The sequence below is a fragment of the Theropithecus gelada genome, chromosome 1 (genome assembly GCF_003255815.1).
Source record: "Theropithecus gelada isolate Dixy chromosome 1, Tgel_1.0, whole genome shotgun sequence".
In the NCBI taxonomy this organism is placed as follows: domain Eukaryota; kingdom Metazoa; phylum Chordata; class Mammalia; order Primates; family Cercopithecidae; genus Theropithecus; species Theropithecus gelada.
The window spans coordinates 53,632,843-53,657,496 of NC_037668.1; the positions used below are offsets into that span (position 1 = coordinate 53,632,843).

Below are 24,654 nucleotides of genomic sequence, written 5' to 3' on the forward strand. Positions count from 1 at the left end.
AAAAAAATAAAAAAAAAAAAAAAAAAAAAAAATTAGCCGGGCGTGATGGTGGGCACCTGTAGTCCCAGCTACTCGGGAGGCTGAGGCAGTGAGCTGTGTTCCTGCCACTGTACTCCAGCCTGGGTGACAGTAAGACCTTGTCTAAAAAAAAAAAAAGGCTAAATTTAATTTAACAGTCTTAATATTTCATTTGCAGGCTGGCCGGGCACGGTGGCTCATGCCTGTAATCCCAGCACTTTGGCAGTGTACACATTTATCTGCCCAAGGCGGGTGGATCACGAGGTCAGGAGATCGAGACCATTCTGGCTAACACGGTGAAACCCCGTCTCTACTAAAAACACAAAAAATTTGCCGAGCGTAGTGGTGGGTACCTGTAGTCCCAGCTACTTGGGAGGCTGAGGCAGGAGAATGGCATGAACCTGGGAGGCAGAGGTTGCAGTGAGCTGAGATCTCGCCACTGCACTCCAGCCTGGGCGACACAGCAAGACTCTTGTCTCAAAAAAAATTTTTTTTTCATTTGCAGGAACATTTTGTTGTCTTTAATGCCTTAACAGCTCCTGAAAAAAATCATGTCAAATGAACAATCCATATTATTTTTTCATGCACATCAAAGTCACACATTTATTAAATCAGCAATTACATTTTATTGTGAATTCATATTGACTTTATACATCTGTAGTAGACTGTTTAAACAGCCCTGCTATTGAAGGCATTAGCCCTTGCCGTTATTTAAAATGTATCCTGGCTGGGCACTGTGGCTCACACTTGTAATCCCTGCATTTTGGGAGGCTGAGGTGGGTGGATCACCCGAGGTTAGGCATACAAGCCCAGCCTGGCGGTAATAGTGAAATCCTCTCTACTAAAAATACAAAAATTAGCTGGGCGTGGTGGCAGGTGCCTGTAATCCCAGCTACTCAGGAGGCTGAGGCAAGAGAATCTCTTGAACCCAAGAAGTGGAGGTTTGCAGTGAGCCGAGATTGTGCCATTGCACTCCAGCCTGGGCAACAGAGCAAGACTCTGTCTCAAAAACAAATAGATAAAATATATCCTGAGGGAAGAAGGGAAGTAGAAAAAATATATACATATATATCTTGAAGGATAAGGACAAAATATTGACTCTGCTTAAATATCTCAAAAAGAAAATAAATGAAATAAAATTAAGTAAACAAGGAAGCTATTGCATTTAAACTAAATTAGTTGACCATGTTAAAGAAGCCTCAGTGCTCTGTAACAATAGATACTTATAAAATAATCCACCAGACAACACAGTGCATATGAAAGTGATAACTCTAATTATATGATTGTAACTAAGTTGCAATTTATTTTATTTTATTTTTATTTTTTTTAGACGGAGTCTCGCTCTGTCGCCCAGGCTGGAGTGCAGTGGCCGGATCTCAGCTCACTGCAAGCTCCGCCTCCCAGGTTTACACCATTCTCCTGCCTCAGCCTCCTGAGTAGCTGGGACCACAGGCACTGGCCACCACACCCGGCTAGTTTTTTGTATTTTTTAGTAGATATGGGGTTTCACTGTGGTAGCCAGGATGGTCTCAATCTCCTTACCTTGTGATCCGCCCGTCTCAGCCTCCCAAAGTGCTGGGATTGCAATTTATTTTTTATTATACTGAGGTAGGTCACATCTGGCCTAACCCCATCCCTTTTCAGTTATTAAGTCATAGTGTACTTGATATATTTTATTAAAATATTCAGTGATATGATTTGGCTGTGTCCCTACCCAAATCTCATCGTGTTCCCATAATCTCCATGTGTCATAGGAGGAAAGTGATGGGAGGTAATTTAATCATGGGGGCAGTTGCCCTCATGCTGGTCTCATGATGCTGGTCTCATGATAGTGAGTTCTCACAAGATCGGATGGTTTTATAAGGGGCTTTCCCCCATTTTGCTGGGCACTTCTCCTTGTTGCCACCATGTGAAGAAGGATGTGCTTGCTTCCCCTTCTGCCATGATTGTAAGTTTCCTGAGGTCTCCCCAGCCCTGTGGAACTGTGAGTCAATTAAACCTCTTCCCTTTATAAATTACCTAGTCTCAGGTATGTCTTACCCAGTTAACATTAGTCTGTTCTCACACTGTGAGAACAGTTCTCAGTGTGAGAACAGACTAATACATCCAACAAGTCTTTTAAAAACAATAATGTAACTGACGATTTAAGAATCTCATATTGGCCAGGCGCTCACATCTGTAATCCCAACACTGGGAGGCCAAGGCAGGCAGATCACAAGGTCAGGAATTAGAGACCAGCCTGGCCAACATGGTGAAACCCTGTCTCTATTAAAAATACAAAAATTAGCCAGGCATGGTGGCAGGTGCCTGTAGTCCCAGCTACCCAGGAGGCTGAGGCAGAAGAATCACTTGAACCCGGGAGGCAGAGGTTGCAGTGAGCTGAGATCACTCCACTGTACTCCAGCCTGGGCGACAAAGCAAGACTCCATCTTGAAAAAAAAAAAAAAAAAAGAATATATCTAAAGAGGTTGGTCGTGAATATTCTCTGAAATTAGGACCAAAAGTCTCTGTTAAAATATAAATGAGCTGGGAGTGGTGGCACAAGTCTGTAGTCCGAGCAACTCTGGAGGTTGAACGGGAGGATAGCTTAAGCCCAGGAGTTTGAGCCCAGCCTAGGCAACATAAAGAGACCCCTTCTCAAATGCGTGTGTGTGTGTGTTCCTCCTTTGAAACAATTTTCCAGTCTGATTCTTCAAGCTCATATTAATGCAAATGGACAATGGACTTAATGGTTCCTTTTCCTGGGGACCAAGTTTGGGGAGGGAGGCAGGACTGATTCTTTACCCTTCAACCTGAACCCTGGTCATAGGCTGACCATTGCCTCCAACCCAGACCAAGCCCTGACCCTAGCCTCAGACTGTGCCATAACCCTGACTAGTATATTTGTATATATATACATATGACAAGTCATTCACGTTTGAAAATTGGCAGTAGGGCTGGCTGTGGTGGCCCATGCCTGTAATCCCAGCATTTTGGGAGGCCAAGGCAGGTGGATTACCTGAGGTCAGGAGTTTGAGACCAGCCTGGTCAACATGGTGAAACCCCGTCTCTTCTAAAAATACAAAAATTAGCCAGGTGTAGTGGTGGGTGCCTATAGTCCCAGCTACTCAGGAGGCTGAGACAGGAGAATTGCTTGAACCCAGGAGGCGGAGGTTGCAGTCAGCTGAGATCGTGCCACTACACTCCAGCCTGGGTGACAGAGCAAGACTGTCTCAAAACAAAACAAACAAACAAAAAAGAAAATTGGCAGTAGATAACAGAGTTACTTTTAAACTATAGATACCTATTAAAAAGAACTGTACAAATGTACTGTTTGCTATTTGTAAATTTAAATCTCAACACTTCCACTATGTTTCAGTCGGATTTCTCTTCTATCCTCTGTATCAGCAATTCACATCTTCCTAATTCTTCTCAGTCCTCTAGATGCCCCTGTTCCCTCCCTCCTCACATATGCCTTTCACAAAAGAAATGGAAGCCTTTCAACGTTTTCTGACTTTCTTTTTTTTTTTTTTTTTTCAGAATCTTGCTCTGTTGCCCAGGCTGGAGTGCAGTGATCTTGGCTCACTGCAACCTCTCCTCCTGGATTCAAGAGATTCTCTTGACTCAGCTTCCCCAGTAGCTGGGATTACAGGCGCCCACCACCATACCTGGCTAATTTTTGCATTTTTAGTAGAGACGGGGTTTTGTTTTTTTTTTTTTTTTTTGAGACGGAGTCTCGCTCTGTCGCCCAGGCTGGAGTGCAGTGGCCAGATCTCAGCTCACTGCAAGCTCCACCTCCCGGGTTTACGACATTCTCCTGCCTCAGCCTCCCGAGTAGCTGGGACTACAGGCGCCCGCCACCTCGCCCGGCTCAGTTTTCGTATTTTTTAGTAGAGACGGGGTTTCACCGTGTCAGCCAGGATGGTCTCGATCTCCTGACCTCGTGATCCGCCGAGATGGGGTTTTATCATGTTGGCCACGGGCTGATTTCAAATTCCTGACCTCAGGTGATCCACCTGCCTTGGCCTCCCAAAGTGCTGGGATTACAGGCGTGAGCCACCGTGTCTGGCCAGGACTAACACTTTCTAGCTTTCTACCCATTAGTCCATAAATTTATTCATTTAGACACCCTGTCTTAACTTTTTTTTTTTTTTTTTTTTTTAGCCTTTACAATAACAGAGGCTTCTGGTCCTAATTTCATATCATACCCAGGTTCATTTTCATTATCCATTAAATCTGCTATTTTATGTCTCCTATATTTTTACCTTAAAATACTAAAAGAAAGCGCAGAGGATACAACCTTGGGGCACATCCCTAGGGTCTTTCCTCCAGGGTGACTTTTATTCAGTAATGAGCTCGCTTTGTCTGGCTCTTAAAGCTAAGAAATCATACAACTTTTTTTTTTTTTTTTTCTCTAGAGATGGAGCCTCACTCTGTGACCGGGCTGGAGTACCGGGACGCAATCTCGGCTCACTGCAACCTCCGACTCCCTGGTTCAAGCGATTCTCTTGCCTCAGCCTCCCAAGTAGCTGGGATTACAGGCACGCGCCAGCACGCCCAGCTAATTTTTGTATTTTTTTTTTTTTTTTTTTTTTGAGACTGAGTCTGGCTCTGTCGCCCAGGCTGGAGTGCGGTGGCCGGATCTCAGCTCACTGCAAGCTCCGCCTCCCGGGTTCACGCCATTCTCCTGCCTCAGCCTCCCGAGTAGCTGGGACCACAGGCGCCCGCCACTTCGCCCGGCTAGTTTTTGGATTTTTTAGTAGAGACGGGGTTTCACCGTGTTAGCCAGGATGGTCTCGATCTCCTGACCTCGTGATCCGCCCGTCTCGGCCTCCCAAAGTGCTGGGATTACAGGCTTGAGCCACCGCGCCCGGCCTTAATTTTTGTATTTTTAATAGAGAGGAGGTTTCACCATGTTGGCCAGGATGGTCTCGATCTCCTGACCTCGTGATCCGCCCTCCTCTGTCTCCCAAAGTGCTGGGATTACAGGCGTGAGCCACCGCGCCCGGCTTCTTACACAACTTTTTAATATCTCTCCCTCCCAAGTCAGGTTTCTAGATACCCAAAATTTCACTATCCGAGATTCATTCCTTTGGCTGATGGTTCTGTTCTCACTTGAAACAATTCTCTCTGACTCTTCAAGCGCCTATTAATGCAAATGAACTTAACGGTTCCTTTTCCTGGGGACCAAGTTTGGGGAGGGAGGTGGGACTGATCCTTTACCCTTCAACCTGAACCTTAGTCACAGGCTGGCCACTGCCTCCAACCCAGACCAAGCCTTGACCCTGACTAGTCAGTGACCCAGGCCACACCTTAACTCCTGGTCACAACCTGAACCCCTGCTTGAGGTGGGAGAACAGATAGACGCGCCTTGGAATGGAAGGAGGGTGAGGCAGGTTGAGTGGGATTCTCGTGTCCCCTCCCTCCGCCCCCGGGCCGCCACCTTCCCAACCTGCACAGGCCCAGCAGGCCCATCCAGGTATAGGTGAGCAGGGCTCCACCTACAGGTAAAACGGGGCAAGGAGCAGAGAACAAGCCAAGTGGCTGCGTGGTCATGCGCAGAAAGATCTGTCCGGCTCTCAGAGCAGAGGGTAGTGTGCGGGGGCGGGATACCGACAAGGCTCGACTGCCGATTGGTCAGAAACGGACAGAAAGGGGCGGGAAGCCGGTGCCGTTCGATTCCCGATTGGCCACAGGCGGCAGAACGGGGTGGGGCCGAAGGACGCGCGTTCTGTGGCGCGCGGCCTGGCGGGCGTGCAACGGCCGTTAGAGGAGCTGAGGGAGGGAACCACCGCTCACCGAAGACGTGGTGGCTGCAGTCAGTCTTCCCGAGTAAGGAATTTCGCCGCCCGCTTTCAGGCCCGTGTAAGTTTTCCTCCCTCGGGAGCCCCAGTCCTAGTGGCCGACCTGGCCTCTGCTCCCATAGCTCCGGTGAAGCCTCAGAAGCTCGCGACCTGCCACCGTGAGGGGCAGGGGAGAGCGAAGCGCATGCGCCTCCGCCCCGAAGCGAGTGCCCCCGCACACGCCCTCTCGCGTCGCGTTCCCCTCGCTTACCCCGCTGCCTTGCTTTGCCCTCCGTGGTTCACCCCACAGCAGTCGCTTTATCTGCGTGCCAGGCCCTGCGCCGATAGCCAGGGATACAGCGGGCGGCGCATTCCTTGCCCTCGCGGAGCGCACAGCCCTGGGAGGGGAGTCGACGTTAAGCGGGGTAATCCCTCGGCGCACAGTGAGGGTAGAGTGGAAAAATCTTACAAAGAGCACAAAATAGAAGGCGCGGATCTAGTCGGAGAGGTCAGGGAGCCCTCCCCGAGGAGGTGAAGTTTGGGCCGAGGTTGGAAGACTGTGTAGAGAATTAGGGTTGTGGGACGGAGAGCACTTGGCGGGGCCTTACCCCGGGACTTCTCGGCCGGGGCGATTTTGCTTCCCTGGGGACATTGGTCGATGTCTGGAAAAATTTTTGATAGTCACAGCTCCAGGGCTTGCTACTGGCATGTAGTGTGAAGAAGCCAGGGATGCTGCTCCACAGCCTACTGTGTATAGGAAGCCGCCAACAACAAAGAAAAATCCCCCAAAAGGTCAGTAGGGCGGAAGGTGAGGAACTTTCCTTCAGCAAGAAGGAGCTGGTGCTTTGGTTGAACTGAAAGTTGAGTGTGTTCAGGTTTATTTGCTCAACAATATATTCAACGCTTACTTCACCTCAGTTAATGAGAGCGATCCTTTACACCAGTATATTCCCAACACGTGGCTCAGAGCCAGGTGCATAGTAGGCACGCAGTAAATTTCGGTTGATGAATTGAACACTGGGTTAAGTAGGGGACGGTGGTGATACAAGGATGAAGCAGCTAGCCAGGCCTCATTTACTTGCCCTCAGACCTTGTCTGCTTTATAATGATCTGGTGGTTTTGTATGTCTCACGACTTTTGTTTGTAAAGGCAACTTGTCGAGGATTTGGCTTCTGTTTCACAAGGTTTAATGAATGATCAAGGCGGTGAAAATAGTGTGATGGTGTGAGATTCTTCGTGTGTCTGTGTCAGCTGTCTGTGTGTCCCTTCAAATCCTCTCTTGTCTGATGTGGTTCTCTTAACAGCTGCCAAGCGTGATGTTCCACACAGATTGTAATTCTTTTTTGAGACGGAGTTTTGCTCTTGTCGCCCAGGCTGGAGTGCCGTGGCGCGATCTCGGCGCACCGCAACCCCCGCCTCCCGAGTTCAAGCGATTCTCCTGCCTCAGCCTCCCAAGTAGCTGGGATTACAGGCATGCGCCACCATGCCCGGTTAATTTTGTATTTTTAGTAGAGATGGGCTTTCTCCATGTTGGTCAGGCTGGTCCCAAACTCCCGACCTCAGGTGATCCGCCCGTCTCGGCCTCCCGAAGTGCTGGGATTACAGGCGTGAGCCACCGCACCTGGCCACACTTAGATTGTAATTCTTATAGGGGAAAAATACTTAACGGCAGTCAAAATCTAATTCTTGGGTAGCAACTTGAGAAATAAAGCCTAGGTGATGACCAAGGACAAAGTGAAGAAATGCTATGAACTTTTGCTGCTAATATAATTGAGGCTTGCAGCTCTTGCTGTCTGAGGCAGAAACTCCAACTTGTGGTGCCATGCTTGATCCCTTTTTTTGTGTTTTGTCACATGTAGAATGCTGACTAGACTCCTGTAGCATTAGAGTACAGTCCTGGCTTTGAAGCCTCTTCCTAGCTGTATGACCTTCACTACTATAAACCTTTATTTCCTCATCCATAAAATGAGGATAATAGTAACTGCCTCGTAGGGTTGATGTGAGCATGAAACGTGAAACATGATACCTGCAAAGTGTTGAGCACAGTGTTTGATAGGTAATAAGTGCAGAATGCATGTTAAATTTGTTGAATGAATGGCATTTCTGTAGTTTAAAGGGCTTTGAAGATGGAAACTAATCCTGGTGGGTGCTTTTTTTTTTTTCCCCCCTCTGTCTGCCTCCATTCACTCCCTTTCTAAGCTTTGTAATTGGTTGTGTTACTTCTTGTACCTTCATTTCTCTCATTTTTATCCCAGGAAATGTCCGTCTCCTTCAGTTGTCCCAAAAATTTCCACCAGTAGCTCATCTAATTCTGAACTTAAGAATGATTTATTTTGTATTGTTTTACTCCTTAAGGGGTTTCTTTCTTTCTTTTTTTCTTTTTGAGGTATTTGTTGTCAATGAGGGTCACTCTGTAAAATATTTGAAGAGATTTATTCTGAGCCAAATATGGGTGACCAATGGCCCCTGACACAGCCCTCACGTGATCCTGATAACGTGTGCCCTGGTTATAAACATTTTAGGGAGACATGAGACATCAATCAAATACATGTAAGATTTACATTGATCCGGAAGGGTAAGACAGCTGTTAGGGGGTAGGGGCTTCCAGGTCATAGGTAGATTTCAAAATTTTCTGATTGGCAGTTGGTTGAAAGTTATTATCAATAGAAAGGAATGTCTGGGTTAAGGAATCCTGGGGATCAAGGTTTTATCATGCAGATGAAGCCTCCAAATAGCAGGCTTTAGAGAGAATAGATTGTAAATGTTTCTTACAGACATCTGTGTTAATGTTAATGCTTTTCCTGAATTCCAGAAGGGAGGAGGGTATAATGAGGGGTGTAGGACTCCACCACCACTACCGCCTTCATGGCCTTAACAGGTTTTTCAGCTTAACTTTGGAATGTCCTTGGCCAAGGGGAGGGGTCCATTCAGATGGTTGGGGGTGCCTTAGAATTTTATTTTTGGTTTATATCACGTACCATAAAATTTAATTTTATGTGTGTGCAATTCAGAGGTTTTTAATATATTGGCAAGGTTGTGCAGTCAGTCACCAGTATCTAATCTCAGAACATTTTGATCACCCTGAGAAGAAACCCGATATCCATTAGCAGTCACTTCCTATTCTCCTACCCTCCCTCCTCTCAGTCCCTTGCAGTCACTATCTGTGTCTCTCTGGATTTGCCTATTCTGACATTTCATGTAAATAGGATCAAGCCTTTTGTTTGACTTCTTTGACTGTGCATGTCTTCAGTGTTCATCCATGTTGTCACATGTATCAGTACTTCCTTTTATTGCTGAGTAATATTCTGATTTTTGGATATACCACGTTTTATGTATCCATTCATTGCTGATGGACATTTGTGTTGTTTCCACTTTTTGGCTATTGTAAATAATGCTGCTATGAACATTCTTATTGAAGCTTTTGTGTAAACCTATGTTTTCATTTCTCTTGGGTGTATACTTCAATGTGGAATTGCTGAGTCATAGGGTAACTGGGAGTTCTTCTGTCACCGTATTTTCAACTTGTCTGAATTTAGAAACGTCTTAGAAACGTCCAGTGGGCCTACCGTTTTGTCATCCTTTAAAGAAAGGAGGGAATAAAAGGATTTTGATATTGACAAGAAAGGAAATCACTAGTAAGGAGGTAATCTAATCCTTCTATATCATCATTTAACTCACAGAATCATACTTGCCATAAACTAAAGCTTTTATTACTGAACAAAGCTTCTGTCACCCAGTATGTGAAGAACTGGGATTCTGAGGATGATACCCTTTGTTGTAAATGCAGTGGATTAATAAGGGTTTGGGTTGTTGTTACTAAGAGAATACTATAGAGGTCACTAAAGTACGTTAGAGAAATAGTACCATATGGTCTTCTTTTTTCTACAGAGTGATTTTCACCTCTGAGAGTTATGTTCTGTGAGTTGTCCCAAACTCTTTTCTTTTTTTTTCTTTTTTCTTTTTTTTTGGTGAGGGAGTCTTGCTCTGTCATCCAGGCTGGAGTGCAATGGTGCGATCTTGGCTGATCTTGGCTCACTGCAACCTCCGCCTCCCAGGTCCAAGCAATTCTCCTGCCTCAGCCTCCTGAGTAGCTGGGATTACAGGCACCTGCCACCACGCTCGGCTATTTTTTGTATTTTTAGTAGAGACGAGGTTTCACCATGTTGGCCAGGCTGGTCTCGAACTCCTGACCTCAGGTGGTCTGCCTGCCTCGGCCTCCCAAAGTGCTGGGATTACAGGCGTGAGCCACTGAGCCTGGCTGAATTGTCCCAAACTCTTTTGGGGCTTTTATAAATTTAGAGTTTCTGAATTTATACTCCTTGATCTTCCATGGGTGTACAGTGCCACTTTTGCTGATGTAAATTGCCAAGTAATAACAGCACTTAGTATGTGTCAGGCACTGTTGTAAGTTAATTATAAATGAATTAACATGAATTAGGTTGTGTCGTTACCCTCCTTTTTATAATAAATTGGTAACTTAATGTTTAGTGGGTTCAAGTGTATTTGTTTAGACTTCAAATCTGCTTCTGCTGAATTCTCGGCACCTACCCCTAGTGTACTGTAAATATAAGTATTTTAAGGAGTGAGAACATGGGATGAGAGCTTCATGTTCCTAGCTCAGGATTGCGGTTCTACTTATGATCAAGAGTTCTTTCCATCTTTATACAGCGTATGACCAACTTTAATTACTGGAAGAATTGAGGAATTTGTTTTATGTTAATCATAATTGAGGCTGTAATACTTCACTGTTGGTTTAGTTCTTTAGTTCTTTATCCACCTCATCCTGTCATCATGTCCCCATGGCTAAGAAGATTCATGGTAAAGTTTGTTAATTAAAAGTAATATTTTTAAATTTTGTAAAAATCAGAGGGGTTCTAGGACCATATGGAGTCTGCATTGGTAATCTCTGGTTCTAGGTTTTCTATACTGGATTTAGGAAGAGATAAGTAGAGTGGAGTATTGGGATTTACTTTGTCTTTAAAAATATCCTTAGAAGTAAAATACATAGCCGGGCGCGGTGGCTCACGCCTGTAATCCCAGCACTTTGGGAGGCCGAGGCGGGCGGATCACAAGGTCAGGAGATGGAGACCACGGTGAAACCTCGTCTCTACTAAAAATACAAAAAATTAGCCGGGCGCGGTTGTGGGCGCCTGTAGTCCCAGCTACTCGGGAGGCTGAGGCAGGAGAATGGCGTGAACCCGGGAGGCGGAGCTTGCAGTGAGCTGAGATCTGGCCACTGCACTCCAGCCTGGGCGACAGAGCGAGACTTCGTCTCAAAAAAAAAAAAAAAAAAGAAGTAAAATACATAAAAACATATTTACTCCTAAATATCCTTAGGAGTAAAACATATAGAATACTTGAATATTCTTTTTTATTTTCTTGAGATGGAGTCTTGCTCAGTTGCCCATGCTGGAGTGCAGTGGTGTGATCTTGGCTCACTGAAACCTCTGCCTCCTGGGTTCAAGCAATCCTCCTGCCTCAGCCTCCCAATAGCTGGGATTACAGATGTGTGCCACCACGCCTGGCCAATTTTTGTGTTTTTAGTTGAGATGGGGTTTCACCATGTTGGTCAGGCTGGTCTTGAACTCCTGACCTCAGGTGATCGGCCCGCCTTGGCCTCCCAAAGTGCTGGGATTACAGGCGTGAGCCACTGTGCCTGGCCAAATACTTGAATATTCTATATGGTTTTGACAGTTTCAGTTGAATGGGAACCAACTTGCAGGGAATCAAAGATACTGCAGAGAACTGACTGGTTATTCCTTCATTCTACAGTTGGCTCAGATAACTGTGATGGCCATGCAGGAGAAATATCCAACTGAGGGGATCTCTCACATCACTTCACCAAGTGAGTAGTCAAAAGTTTTCTGGGTTAGATTCTGACCTTTGTTCTGTTTTTTCATATTCCTTAAGGTAAATATTGAACAAACAAGCATTCACTGAAATGCTGGTGCTAAAAGAACAAAAATAACATGCAGCTTCATAGAATATAAAAACAGGTCTCTGAGGGAACAATTATTTATCTCTTGTCCTACATGGCTTTCAACAGGACCACGTGGTTGGGAGAGGACGACACATAAAGGATTGGAACAGAATGACTTTGGAACATAGTTCCATTTGAAATCAGAAAAACACAGCATAAATTACTGTGTTCTATGTTGTCTTTGTCCTCCGGGTGGGTCAGTCATCTGCTAGCCAACAAAGATTGAAATTCTGCTTGGATGCCAACAGATTCTGTTGTGTTGTTATTAGAAACTCAGAAATTTAACTTTAGAGTGGATTAACAAGATTTTTAAACTTCAGTAAATATATTAAATATCTACAGTCCTTAAGTATCCATGGCAGATTGGTTCCAAGAACTCCTGCAGATACCAAAATCCACAGATAACTCGAGTCTCTGATATAAAATGGTGTGGTATTTGCATATAACCTATGTATATCCTACTGTTTACCTGAAACCGTCTCTAGATTACTTGTAATGCCCAATGCAATGTAAATGCTATGTAAATAGTTATACTGTATTGTTTGGGGAATAAGAAGAAAAACAAGTCTATGCACATTTAGTAAGATGCCATTAAAAAAAAATTGGTTGAATTCACACTCGTAGAAACCATGAATATGGCCGGGCGCTGTGGCTCACACCTGTAATTCCAGCACTTTGGGAGCCCAAGGCGGGTGGATCACCTAAGGTCAGGAGTTCGAGACCAGCCTGGCCAACATGGTGAAACCCCGTGTCTACTAAAAATACAAAAATTAGTAGGGTGCAGTGGCACGTGCCTGTAATCCCACCTACTTGGGAGGCTGAGGCAGGAGATTCACTTGAACCTGGGAAGCGGAGGTTGAGGCGAGCTGAGATCGGGCCACTGCACTCCAGCCTGGGCAACAGAGTGAGACTGTGTCTCAAAAAAATAGGAAAAAAAAGAAACCACTGATACAGAGAGCTGACTGTGTATTAAACACGTAAATATATGTATACACTGTGCAGGCATGTTAAGTAGATAATACATATTTCAAATTAGTATTTTAGAAAAATGACTTGTTGAATTCTGGGGTATTGGTAAAGAAGAGGGCACATTTAATTCAACTTAGGGTATGTTTTATTTAACTTAAAAATCTCACAGTGCCTTCCTCAGCATAGATATTCAGTAAATGTTTGGTGTATTCTCTTAGGCATGCTGCCTTGCATATAGTAGGCACCATTATAAGCATTGGTTGAATCAATTCAAGATTCATTCAGCTTTTTTTTTTTTTTTGAGATGGAATCTCGCTCTGTCCCCCTAACTGGAGTGCAGTGGCACGATCTCGGCTCACTGCAAGTTCTGCCTCCCGGGTTCATGCCATTCTCCTGCCTCAGCCTCCCACATAGCTGGGACTACAGGCGCCCGCCACCACACCCATCGTATTTTTTGTATTTTTTAGTAGAGATGGGGTATCACCATGTTAGCCAGGTGGTCTCAATTTCCTGACCTTATGATCCGCCCGCCTCAACCTCCCAAAGTGCTGGGATTACAGGCATGAGCCACTGTGCCCGGCCTCAGCAAATATTTTTTAAACACCTGCTTATGTGCTTGCACATTCTCTGAGATTTGTACAGTTTCTATGACAATTATGTATATAATGGAAGTTTTTGGAACATTCCCTTTCCTAACAAAACTTTCTGATGGTTTTTTTCTCTCTTCAGTAGTATCTCATTCAGATTAATAAAGGTCTTAATAATTGATAAGGATGCTACTGATAGGACATGCACTATAACACAAAAAATTTCAGCTTTTTTTTTTGGAGACAGAATCTTGCTCTGTGGCCCAGGCTGGAGTGCAGTGGCACAATCTCAGCTCACTGCAACCTCCGTCTCCTGGGTTTAAATGATTCTTGTGCCTCAACCTTCCAAGTAGCTGGGATTACAGGCATGCACCACCACGCCTGGCTAATTTTTTTGTATTTTAGTAGATACGGGGTTTCACCATGTGCGCAGGCTGGTCTCCAACTCCTGAGCTCAGGTAATCTGCTCGCCCTGGCCTCCCAAAGTGCTAGGATTACAGGCATGACCACGGTACCCGGCCAACTTCAGCATTTAAACTTCAATTTTGAAATAAGCGTAAACCTCTATAAATATACCAAAATATGTTTTTAACAAATAACTCTTTGGAGTTAGAGTATGGAGTAAGTGGATGGAAAAATGGTAACGATGAAGAGTGGAAGATTAGTAGTAGTAACAGGGAGCAGTTTCCAGTAGGAAGTCAGGAAGGTGGTAATAGAGGCCCTCAATCTTAACTGTTTCAAAAAGACTGGCAAATTTTATACTGACTAGAGAGAAAAAGCTGTGTAGACTCACCAGAAGGTCAGATTTCTTTGCTTTGGGTTAGAATTACACCAACTTAGTATAGTAGCATTGGCTAATCTCATGCTGCTCAGAAACTCTGACTGTTGCCTGTGTCTTCTATAACAATTACAGATTATTGAGTGTATAAAGATTCTTTCAAATGAGGCAGTCACTGTGATCCAAAGAATAGAAGTATTTGGGGAAAGTCAGGTTGCCTTCAGTAGAAAGCCAAGGTAAGGGTAGCAAAAAAGGAGCAAAAGTGGAAGAAAATAGGTTAAAAAAATGGGAGAAGCACTAAACTTGGAAGAAAGGAATAAAGTAATTTGTGTCTAAATATCATTTGCCTTCCACTAGATCAGAGAGTCTGTAGAACCGTATTTTTTTATATCAGCTGTCACACTTTAGGTTAAATGGAGGATAAGTAGCTGCCATTAGTTTTTTTGTTTATTTGTTTACATGGATTACCAGATACACCTTAGGAAAATTATAGTGGTTTTTAAAAAATAAATTTAAGTCTTTGCTAGAATGTTAGTGAATCAAGTATTTATTGAACACTTCCTACCTACCTCCCCTCAAACAGCATATTTTAAATCAAATCAATCTCACCGGTCTTTTTGTCTTAACCTGCTCAGCAGTTTTAGTGATTTCTTCACATAGCTCTCAAGATAAAACCCTAGGCTCTTCAGATTGACTTTCAAAACTCACCTTGATCTCCATAGGATTCACCTATTGAGGGTACCCTGGTTCAGTGACACAATGATATTCTTTTCTTTTTTGGGGGGATGAGGGGAACGGAGTTTCGCTCTTGTTGCCTAGGCTGGAGTGCAATGGCGCGATCTTGGCTCACTGCAACCTCGAAGCAATGATTTTCAACTGGGAACTGGACTGCTTGTTGCTTGGTTGAGGGTTGCTGCTGGCATTTAGTGAGTGGGAACCAGGGATGCTAAACCATTCTGTAATGTATAGACTACACATTGAAGAATGGTCATCCCCAGAATGCCAAAAGCACCATTGAGAAACTGTAAGAGGAAAGAATGTGGGTTTTGGAATCAGAAAGAACTGGGTTCAAATATCAGCCCTCCCCTCTGTAAAATAGGGGTGGTAATACTTTTCAGTAAGTAGGTAGGCAAGATTATGTTTGTAAGGTGCTGTGTCTTTACAGGTTTCAATAAATGGCCACTGCTATTAAATATGATTGTTTTCTGTTCCAGTACTCCTGGATTCTTGGTGGGTCTTACTTATTACCATCTTTGAATATTCTCACTTCTCATATTATTTCCACTTAAAATTAACTAGCTCAGGCTGGGCCCGCTGGCTCACACCTGTAATCCCAGCACTTTGGGAGGCCGAGGAGGGTGAATTATGAGGTCAGGAGTTCAAGACCAGCCTGGCCAAGGTGGTAAAACCCCGTCTCTACTAAAAATACAAAAATTAACTGGGCGTGGTGGCAGGCACTTGTAATCCCAGCTACTCGGGAGGCTGAGGCAGAGAATTGCTTGAACCCAGGAAGCGGAGGTTGCCGTGAGTTGCATACCACTGCACTCTAGCCTGGGCAACATAGCAGACTCTGTCTCCAAAAAAAAAAAAACTAGGTCGGAGCAGCTGAAATAGGCACAGAAGAGAGAAAGGGGTAGATTGCTGCTATTCTCTCATGGTTTATGTGATTTTGTAAAAAAACGATCTAATGGGGTTACATCAGCTCGTTCACAGTAAAGGTGGGAAATGCCTCTTGTTTCAGGTTCCAATGTGATTCAGAAGGGCAGTTCCCTGGGGACTGAATGGCAGACCCCAGTTATCTCGGAGCCCTTTCGGAGCCGCTTCAGCCGCTGTTCAAGTGTAGCCGACAGTGGGGACACAGCCATTGGTACATCATGCTCAGATATTGCAGAGGGTAAGTCTGTATTAATTATTTGATTACCAATATGTATTGTCATTTTCAGATTTCATTTTGGGTATATTGGCATTTCCAGATTGTGTTATTTCCAGAATGTTCATAATGTCGGTCCATTCAAGGAGTCTTTCTTCTTTCCCTGTGCTTCTCACATCTGGTCCCTTTATCTAAATTTCCATTTTTTATCTTATCTGAAACAACTTTGTTGGGGGACGGGAGGACGGGATCTCACTCTGTCACCCAGATTGGAGTGCACTGGCGTGATCATGGCTCACTGCAGCCTCCCAGGCTGAGGTGATCCTCCCCACCTCAGCCTCCTGGGTAGCTGAGACTGCAGGTATGCACCACCATGCTTCACTAATTTTTTGTGTGTTTTTATAGAGATGGGGTTTCGCCGTGTTGCCCAGGCTGGTCTGGACTCCCAGACTCAAGAGAACCATCTGCCTCAGCCTCCCAAAGTGTTGAGATTACAGGCATGAGCCCCTGTGCCTAGCCTTTGAGACAACTTTCTAATAGGTTAATTGACCTCAAGTCTTTCCCTCTGCTGCCAGATTATTTTTGCTAAAAGCCTAATTTCATAGTTTCCTGTAAATCTTCAATAACTCCTGTTGCTTGGGAGATGAAATTCAGAGCCTTCAGTTCTGTGATCGTCCCTATGCCACCCACTCAAACATATTTCCTGCTGTCACCAGGTCTGAATGTACAGTCCTGTTTTTTGTTTTGTTTCTACTAATTTTTTGAGATGGTCTCGCTCTGTCACCAAGGCTGGAGTGCAGTAGTGCTATCATGCTCACTGCAGCCTTAAACTCCTAGGCTCCTGAGTAGCAGGGACTACCAGCATGGTGCCACTACACCCAGCTATGTTTTTTATTTATTTATTTATTTTAATTTATTTTTTATTTTTTGTAGAATTGAGGTCTTGCTATATTGCCCTTGCTATATTGTTCAAACTATTTGCCTGAAACAATCCTATTGCCTCAGCCTCCCAAAGTGCTGAGTGCAGGGATTACAGGCTAGAGCCACCATACCCAGCTGGTTTTGGGTTTCTGATACCCGGGCTCTTTTTTTACTTCTTTAATCTGGGCCCATGTGTGTGATGCCTGCCTTTTCTTGCCTTTCCTAGCTATGCTGATCTTACTATTCAAGATCCAGCAAATATCCCACAGGCTTTTCCTATCCCTTACACTCATTAGTCATATCATTCTCCTTACATTCTTGTATCTTTATTATCTCTGCCACTTGTTTTTGCACTTAAGTATTGCCAGTTAATACTTTATGGGGGCATTTTGTTTTTCCATTTAGATTGGTGAGTTCTAGAAGGCAGAGAACCTAATGATAATAATTAACTACTGTTGATTGTATGCTTTGTGATAGATACTATAAATTTTTTCTATATTATTTCACTAAAGCCCTTAAGAACCCTATAATATGTCTTATTTCCATTTTACGGATGAGAAGGCTGAATTTCAAAGTGATTGAATGAGTTTCTTAAAGTCACAAAACTAGTCACTTCAATAATCATGTGTTGTAATTTTAAAACATCTACTCCACAGCCACCAGGATGGCTATACTCCAAAAGATTATAATGTTTTGATTTAATTTAAATTTGGCACTGTTTTGATTTAATTTAATTTAATGTAACTTAATTTGGGAGAGCTAAGTAATTAAACATGAGGCCAAAGTACATAAGAAAGTGGCAGTCTTTTATTGCAAATATGCATACACTCTCGGACGAGGTTCTCTGGTCCTCAGGTGTGGGGGGCCAGGGAAGTCGCACCGGCGCTCTCGGGTGATGTTCTCCGGTCCACAAATGCGGGGGCCGAAGAAGTCACGCTGGCTCCTGCCAGTGGCAGACTTTTATGCATTGGTACTGGAAGGGGGAGGGCAGTGGGCAGGATAAGGGCGTGATAGGGGCGTCTCCATAGGCGTGGCCGGGTAAGTTTTGATCTCTTCGGATTGACATCACCTGGAGCATGCTCGGTTGATCTGCATCTTCCCGCGCGCGGGAAAGTTGGTGAGGAAGAACCCGGAAGCAACATGGATTATGCCTTCTTGTTCACCTTCCTCCATCTTGTCCTTTCTCCTTCACCCAAACATATAATAATCCCAACTACTTGGGAGGCTGAGGCAGGAGGATCACTTGAGCCCAGGAGTTTGGAGACTAGCCTGGGCAACATAGTGAGACCCCATCTCAAAAAAAAAAAAAAGTAAGTTCAATCACCTTGTTACACAGGTTGTGTGTGTGACTGTTTTTTATTCCTTTAGGGAAATAAAGGTTAAACATAGAGTTATTCCTGACCTGATAGTTCTGCTCCTAGATATATAGGAGAAATGAATACACAAGTTTTTGTATGGACTTATACATAAATGTTGGTAGCAGCATTATTCATGATAGTCAAAAGTAGAAACAATCCAAAACCCACAACTGATGAATGAATGAATAAAATATCCATGTAATACAGTAGAATATTATTCAGCAATAAAAAGAAATGAAATACTGGTACGTGTGCTACCTTAAAAACATATACTGGCCAGGCGTGGCGGCTGATGTCTGTAATCCTAGCACTTTGGGAGGCCAAGGTGGGTGGATTGCCTGAGCTCAGGAGTTCGAGACCAGCCTGGGCAACACAGTGAAACCCCATCTCTACTAAAATACAAAAAATTAGCTGGGCATGGTTATGTGTGTCTGTAATCTATTTGGGAGGCTGAGACAGGAGAATCACTTGAACCGGGGAGGCGGAGGTTGTAGTGAGCTGAGATTGTGCCATTGCACTCCAGCCTGGGCAACAGAGTGAGACTCTGTCTCAAAAAATAATAATAACAACATATATACTAAGACTATATTTTCAGGGATCATTTCTGTAGTATGTTACTAGAGAAGTTTTTCTGAATGTGTAGAGCACCGGTAAGAAAAAGAAAATGAAAATAAAATGAAATAACCATTATATATTGAAGGGGTGGCCTGCCCCTCCACACCTGTGGGTGTTTCTCGTAAGGTGGAACGAGAGACTTGAGAAAAGAAATAAGACACAGAGACAAAGTATAGAGAAAGAAAAGCGGGGCCCAGGGGACCGGCGCTCAGCTTACAGAGGACCCACGCTGGCACCGGTCTCTGAGTTCCCTTAGTATTTATTGATAATTATCTTTACCATCTTAAAGACAGGGGAGTGGCAGGACAATAGGATCATTTTTAGGGAGGAAATTAGCAGTAAGACATAAGAACAAAAACCTCTGCGATATGAATAAGTTCAAAGGAAAATCCTGTGCCTTGAGATAAACTTTTTAGCAACATTGTTTCATCCTATCACATGGGGATAAACCTTGGACAATACCTAGCTTTCCTAGGCAGAGGTCCCTGCGACCTTTGGCCGTGTATGTGTCTCTGGGTAGTTGAGATTAAGAGAATGGTGATAACTTTTAACCAGCAAGCTACCTTCAGGCATTTGTTTAACAAAGACACATCCTGCACAGCCCAAAATCCATTAAACCTTGAGTCACCGCAACACATGTCTCTTGCAAGGACAAGGTTGGGGGTAGGGTCACAGATTAACAGCATCTCAAATACAGAACAAAATGGAATCTCTTATGTCTACTTCTTTCTATATAGACACAGTAATAGGCTGATCTCTCTTCCTTTTCCCCACAATATATGAAGTAAAAAAAAAAGCCAGACACAAAAGGCTGTATATTGCATGATTCCATCTATATCAGGGGTCCCCAACCCCTGGGCCTAGGATCAGTACTAGTCTGGCCTGTTAGGAACAACACAGCAGGAGGTGAGCAGCAGGTCGAGCGTTACCGCCTGAGCTCCATCTCCTGTCAAATCAGTGGTGGGACTAAATTCTCATAGGAGCACGAATGCTATTGTGAACTATGCATTTGAGGGATCTAGATTGCATGCTCCTTATGAGAATCTAATGCCTAAAGTCCAGAATAGGTGAACGTACAGAAACACAAAGTAGATTAATGGTTTTCTAGGGCTTCAGAGGCTGGTGGAAACATAGCATGACTGCCAAAGGGTAAGAAGTTTTCTTTTTGGAGTGATGAAAATGTTGTAAGATTGATTGTAGTGATTACACAACTCCACTGATATACTAAAACCCATTGAATCGTACACCTCAAGTGACCAAATTGTATGATATATGAATTGTATTTCAATAAAGGTTTTTGGTTTTTGTTTTTCTTAAATAGGTATGAGCTGAGAGGAGTAAATTTAAAAATGAAAAGAAAAAAAAAGCCAGGGACAGTGGTCTGTATCTGTAGTCCCAGCTGCTCCCAAGGCTGAGGTGGGAAAATCACTTGAGCCCAGGAGTTGAGTACAGTCTGGGCAACATAGTGAGATCTTGTCTCCAAATAAAAGAGGGGGTAGTGGGGACCACATCTACTATTACTGGTTCCTAGACATCTAGCATTAATTTTAGTTTTTGTTTGTTTGTTTTATAGAGATAGGGTCTCTTTTTGTCACCCAGGCTGGAGTGCAATGATGTGATCATAAGCTCATTGCAGCCTTGAACTCCTGGGCTTAAGCGATCTTTCCACCTAAACCTTCTGAGTAGCTGGGACTACAGGCGTGTACCATCACACTCAGCCAGTTTTGTTTGTTTGTTTTGTTTTGTTTTGTGGAAACAGGTTCTCACCATCTTGCCCAGGCTGGTTCTTGAAGTTCTGGGCTCAAGCAGTCCTCCTGCCCTGGCCTTCCAAAGTGCTGGGATTATAGGTGTGAGCCACTGCACCCAGCCCTTAGCATTAATTTTAATAGTTTGACAACTATATGTATAGTGGGGACTGTGCTCAGTAAATACTGAGTAGAATTGAATCATAGATTTTGAGGTACACAGGACTTCAAAAATCACCTCTGCTCATTTTGATTGGTGAATAACAAAAATTCCCAAGGAGTTAAGTAACTTGCCTAACATCATACAGCTGGTTATCAGATTCTGGTCTTCTGACTGTGTAATAGTCTATCAATTGTGTAATCAAAAGTCTTACTGTTAATTTAATTTTCCCTTGTTAAGGTTTTGTCTGCATGTGCAGTCATGGGACCTTTTTATTTTTATTAAATAATAGATATTTTAAAAATCAATAGTCTAGATTTTTCCCGTTGAAATAACCAGCTGTATTTAATTCAGTTACACTGCTACACAGATTGTATGTGTGACTCTCTTTTTTATTCTTTTGGGAACATATTTGTATTTCTAGTGCATTCTTTTAAAATTGTAATAGTCCTCTTGAGATAGGGACCAAAGATAATGGTCTAGAAGTTTTTTTTTTTTTTAATTTTTTGTATTATTATTACTAGTTTTCCGAGACAGTCACTCTGTCGCCCAGGCTGGAGTGCAGTGGCACAATCTCAGTCACCGTAACCTCTGCCTCCTGTGATCAAGCGCTTTTCCTGCCTCAGCCTCCCGAGTAGTTGCAATTACAGGCGCGCCACCACGCCTGGCTAATGTTTGTATTTTTCGTAGAGACGGGGTTTCACCATGTTGGCCAGTCTGGTCTTGAACTCTTGACCTCGTGATCCACCTGCCTCGGCCTCCCAAAGTGCTGGGATTACAGGCGTGAGCCACCACACCCGGCCCTAGATGTTTTTTAAAACTGCTGTGTTTGTTAAATACCATGATCCTCTTAACTCTTTTTGTGTGTGTGTTTTGAGATGGAGTGTCACTCTGTCACCCAGGCTGGTGTGCAGTGGCGTGATCTTGGCTCACTGCAACCTCCACCTCTTGGGTTCAAGCGATTCTTCTGCCTCAGCCTCCTGCTCAGCCTCCTGAGTAGTTGGGATTACAGGCACGTGCCACAACACCCGGCTAATTTTTATATTTTTAGTAAAGATGGGGTTTCACCATGTTGGCCAGACTGGTCTTGAACTCCTGACCTCAGCTGATCCACCCACCTTGGCCTCTCAAAGTGCTGGGATTATAGGCGTGAGCCACGCTCTTGGCCTCTAATCTTAACTCTTAGACTTTTTTTTCATGAATCTAGCTTGCAGTCTAGTTGACAAGAACCCCTGTGACTGGTATACAGTATAGTTCATTGTTGCATCTTTAAGTTGAATAGGCATGCTTTTGATTCCACCCTTCACTAAGGTGTTTTACCTTGGAAGATTCTAGAGGGACAGAGTAGAGGTGGGTACTGAAGAGTTCAGAATGCTTTCAGCTCTTTGCAAAAGACTGAAATAGTCACTGGCGTAATTCAGGCTACTGAATCACTTCAGGTGTAGACTGAAGTGACTGAGATTTGGTAATAGCTGAATCTACCCTTACTGTGCAAGGAAGGTTGCTAAAAAAATGAGTTGTTAGGCCGGGCGCGGTGGCTCAAGCCTGTAATCCCAGCACTTTGGGAGGCCGAGACGGGCGGATCACGAGGTCAGGAGATCGAGACCATCCTGGCTAACGCGGTGAAACCCCGTCTCTACTAAAAAAAATACAAAAAACTAGCCGGGCGCGGTGGCCGGCGCCTGTAGTCCCAGCTACTCGGGAGGCTGAGGCAGGAGAATGGCGTAAACCCGGGAGGCGGAGCTTGCAGTGAGCTGAGATCCGGCCACTGCACTCCAGCCTGGGCAACAGAGCGAGATCTCCGTCTCAAAAAAAAAAAAAAAAAAAAAAAATAGAGTTGTTTTTTAGGGTGGGGAGGGGGCAGAAAATGTGGTTAAGTAGAGGAGAGATTTAGAACTGTATTCTTAAAATGGTAAAACCCCAATGTTTTGGGGAACTGTAGATTTCTGTAAATAAAAATCACATATCCCATGCACTGTATTTTTTAAAGATATGGGTCTTGCTATGTTGCCTACACTGGAGTGCAATGATTGTTCACAGGTACTATCATAGTGTACTATAGCCATAAATTCGAGAGGGCTCAAGTAATCCTCCTGAGTTAGACTACTGAGTAGCTGGGCCTACAGAAGTGCATCACCTGCCTGCTTCCCATACACTAAATTTTGAATGCCTTTGAAAATCGTAGAAGATAGAGGTCCCTTTGAAAATGAGTGTTGCTATTTCATTTCAAAATATTCTGGCCGGGCGCAGTGGCTCACGCCTGTAATCCCGGCACTTTGGGAGGCCGAGGCAGGTGGATCATGAGGTCAGGAGATCAAGACCATCCTGGCTAATGTGGTGAAACCCCATCTCTACTAAAAATACAAAAAAAAAATTAGCCGGATGTGGTGGTGGGCACCTGTAGTCCCAGCTTCTCAGGAGGCTGAGGCAGGAGAATGGCATGAACTCAGGAGGCGGAGCTTGCAGTGAGCCGAGATCACACCATTGCACTCCAGCCTGGGTGACAGAGCAAGACTCCGTCTCAAAAAAAAAAGAAAAATTCTAAACCACAAACCAGACTTACCGTGTAACTCAGAGGTCCCCAACTTTTGGCCCGTGAACCAGTACCAGTCCACGCATATTAGGAACCAGGCCACACGGCTGGAGGTGAGCAGCAGGTGAGCAAGCATTACTGCCTCAGCCTGCGCCTCCTGTCAGATCAGTGGTGACATTAGATTCTCATAGAAGAACAAACCCTATTGTGAACTGTGCATGTGAGGGATCTAGGTTGCTCAGTCCTTACGAGAATCTAATACCTGATGATCTGAGGTGGAACAGTTTGATCCTGAAACCATCCCCCCCACCATCATCTGTGGAAAAATTGTGTTCCACAAAACCATTTCCTGGTACCAAAAAGGTTGGGGACCGCTGGTGTAACTTTATATTTTATAGCACAGTTAGTCTGAATCAGGCAGTTTCCTTAATATAAATAGATAAACCCAATAGATAAGTTAAAAATGTGGACAAGGACCTCACCTTAATTTTCTAAGATGTCCATTTATCATCTATAAAAAATTAGGAAAGCCATATTCTTCTAGGTCAGTTGGTACTTTTCTTCTTGGCTTTGGTTTTGACATTATTTTGGGGTTATCTTAGTCTGTTTTCTGTTACTATAAGAGAATACCTGAGACAGTGTAACTTATACAGAAAAGATGTTTATTTTGCCCATGGTTCTGGAGAGTGGGAAGTCCAAAGGCATAGTGGCAGCATCTGGCGAAGGCTTTTGTACTGTATCACAACATGGTGGAAAGCAGAGACCACAAGAGTGAGCCAAGCTTGCCTTTTTTTCTTTTTGAGGTAGAGTCTTATTTCTGTCACTCAGGCTGGAGTGCAGTGGCGGGGTCTTGGCTCACTGCAGCTTCCGCCTCCCAGGTTCAAATGATTCTCCTGCCTCAGCCTCCTGAGTAGCTGGGATTACAGGCACCCACCATCACGCCCAGCTAATTTTTGTATTTTTAGTAGAGATGGGGTTTCACCATGTTAGCCAGGCTGGTCTTGAACTCCTGACCTCAAATGATCCGCTTGCCTCTGCCTCCCAAAGTGCTAGGATTACAGGCGTAAGCCACCGTGCCAAACCCAAGCTTGCTTTTTTTTTTTTTTTTTGAGATGGAGTTTAGCTCTTGTTGCCCAGGCTGGAGGGCAATGGTAGGATCTCGGCTCACTGCAACCTCTGCCTCCCGGGTTCAAGCAATTCTCCTGCCTCAGCCTCCCAAGAAGCTGAGATTCCAGGCATGTGTCACCACACCCAGCTAATTTTGTATTTTTAGTAGAGATGGGGTTTCTCCATGTTGATCAGACTGGTCTCAAACTCCTGACCTCAGGTGATCCGCCCGCCTCAGCCTCCCAAAGTGC

At 44.2% G+C, this 24,654-nt stretch overlaps 1 protein-coding gene and 1 pseudogene across 3 annotated transcripts in view; both read left to right on the forward strand.

The window, feature by feature from the left end:
• Positions 1 to 5,710: 5,710 nt before the first annotated feature.
• The window catches only part of CEP85 (centrosomal protein 85), a 46,687-nt gene continuing 27,743 nt past the window's right edge, over positions 5,711 to 24,654 (forward strand). For 2 of the 3 annotated variants that reach the window (XM_025386825.1, XM_025386837.1), the window contains exons 1-3: positions 5,711 to 5,862; positions 11,553 to 11,625; positions 15,836 to 15,988. In XM_025386825.1, coding sequence (XP_025242610.1) covers positions 11,571 to 11,625; positions 15,836 to 15,988 — 208 coding nt within the window. In that variant the 5' untranslated portion in view covers positions 5,711 to 5,862; positions 11,553 to 11,570. The remainder of the gene's footprint in view (positions 5,863 to 11,552; positions 11,626 to 15,835; positions 15,989 to 24,654) is intronic. The other variant, XM_025386934.1, reaches the window with a different exon arrangement.
• LOC112615027 lies at positions 18,823 to 18,911 on the forward strand (annotated as a pseudogene).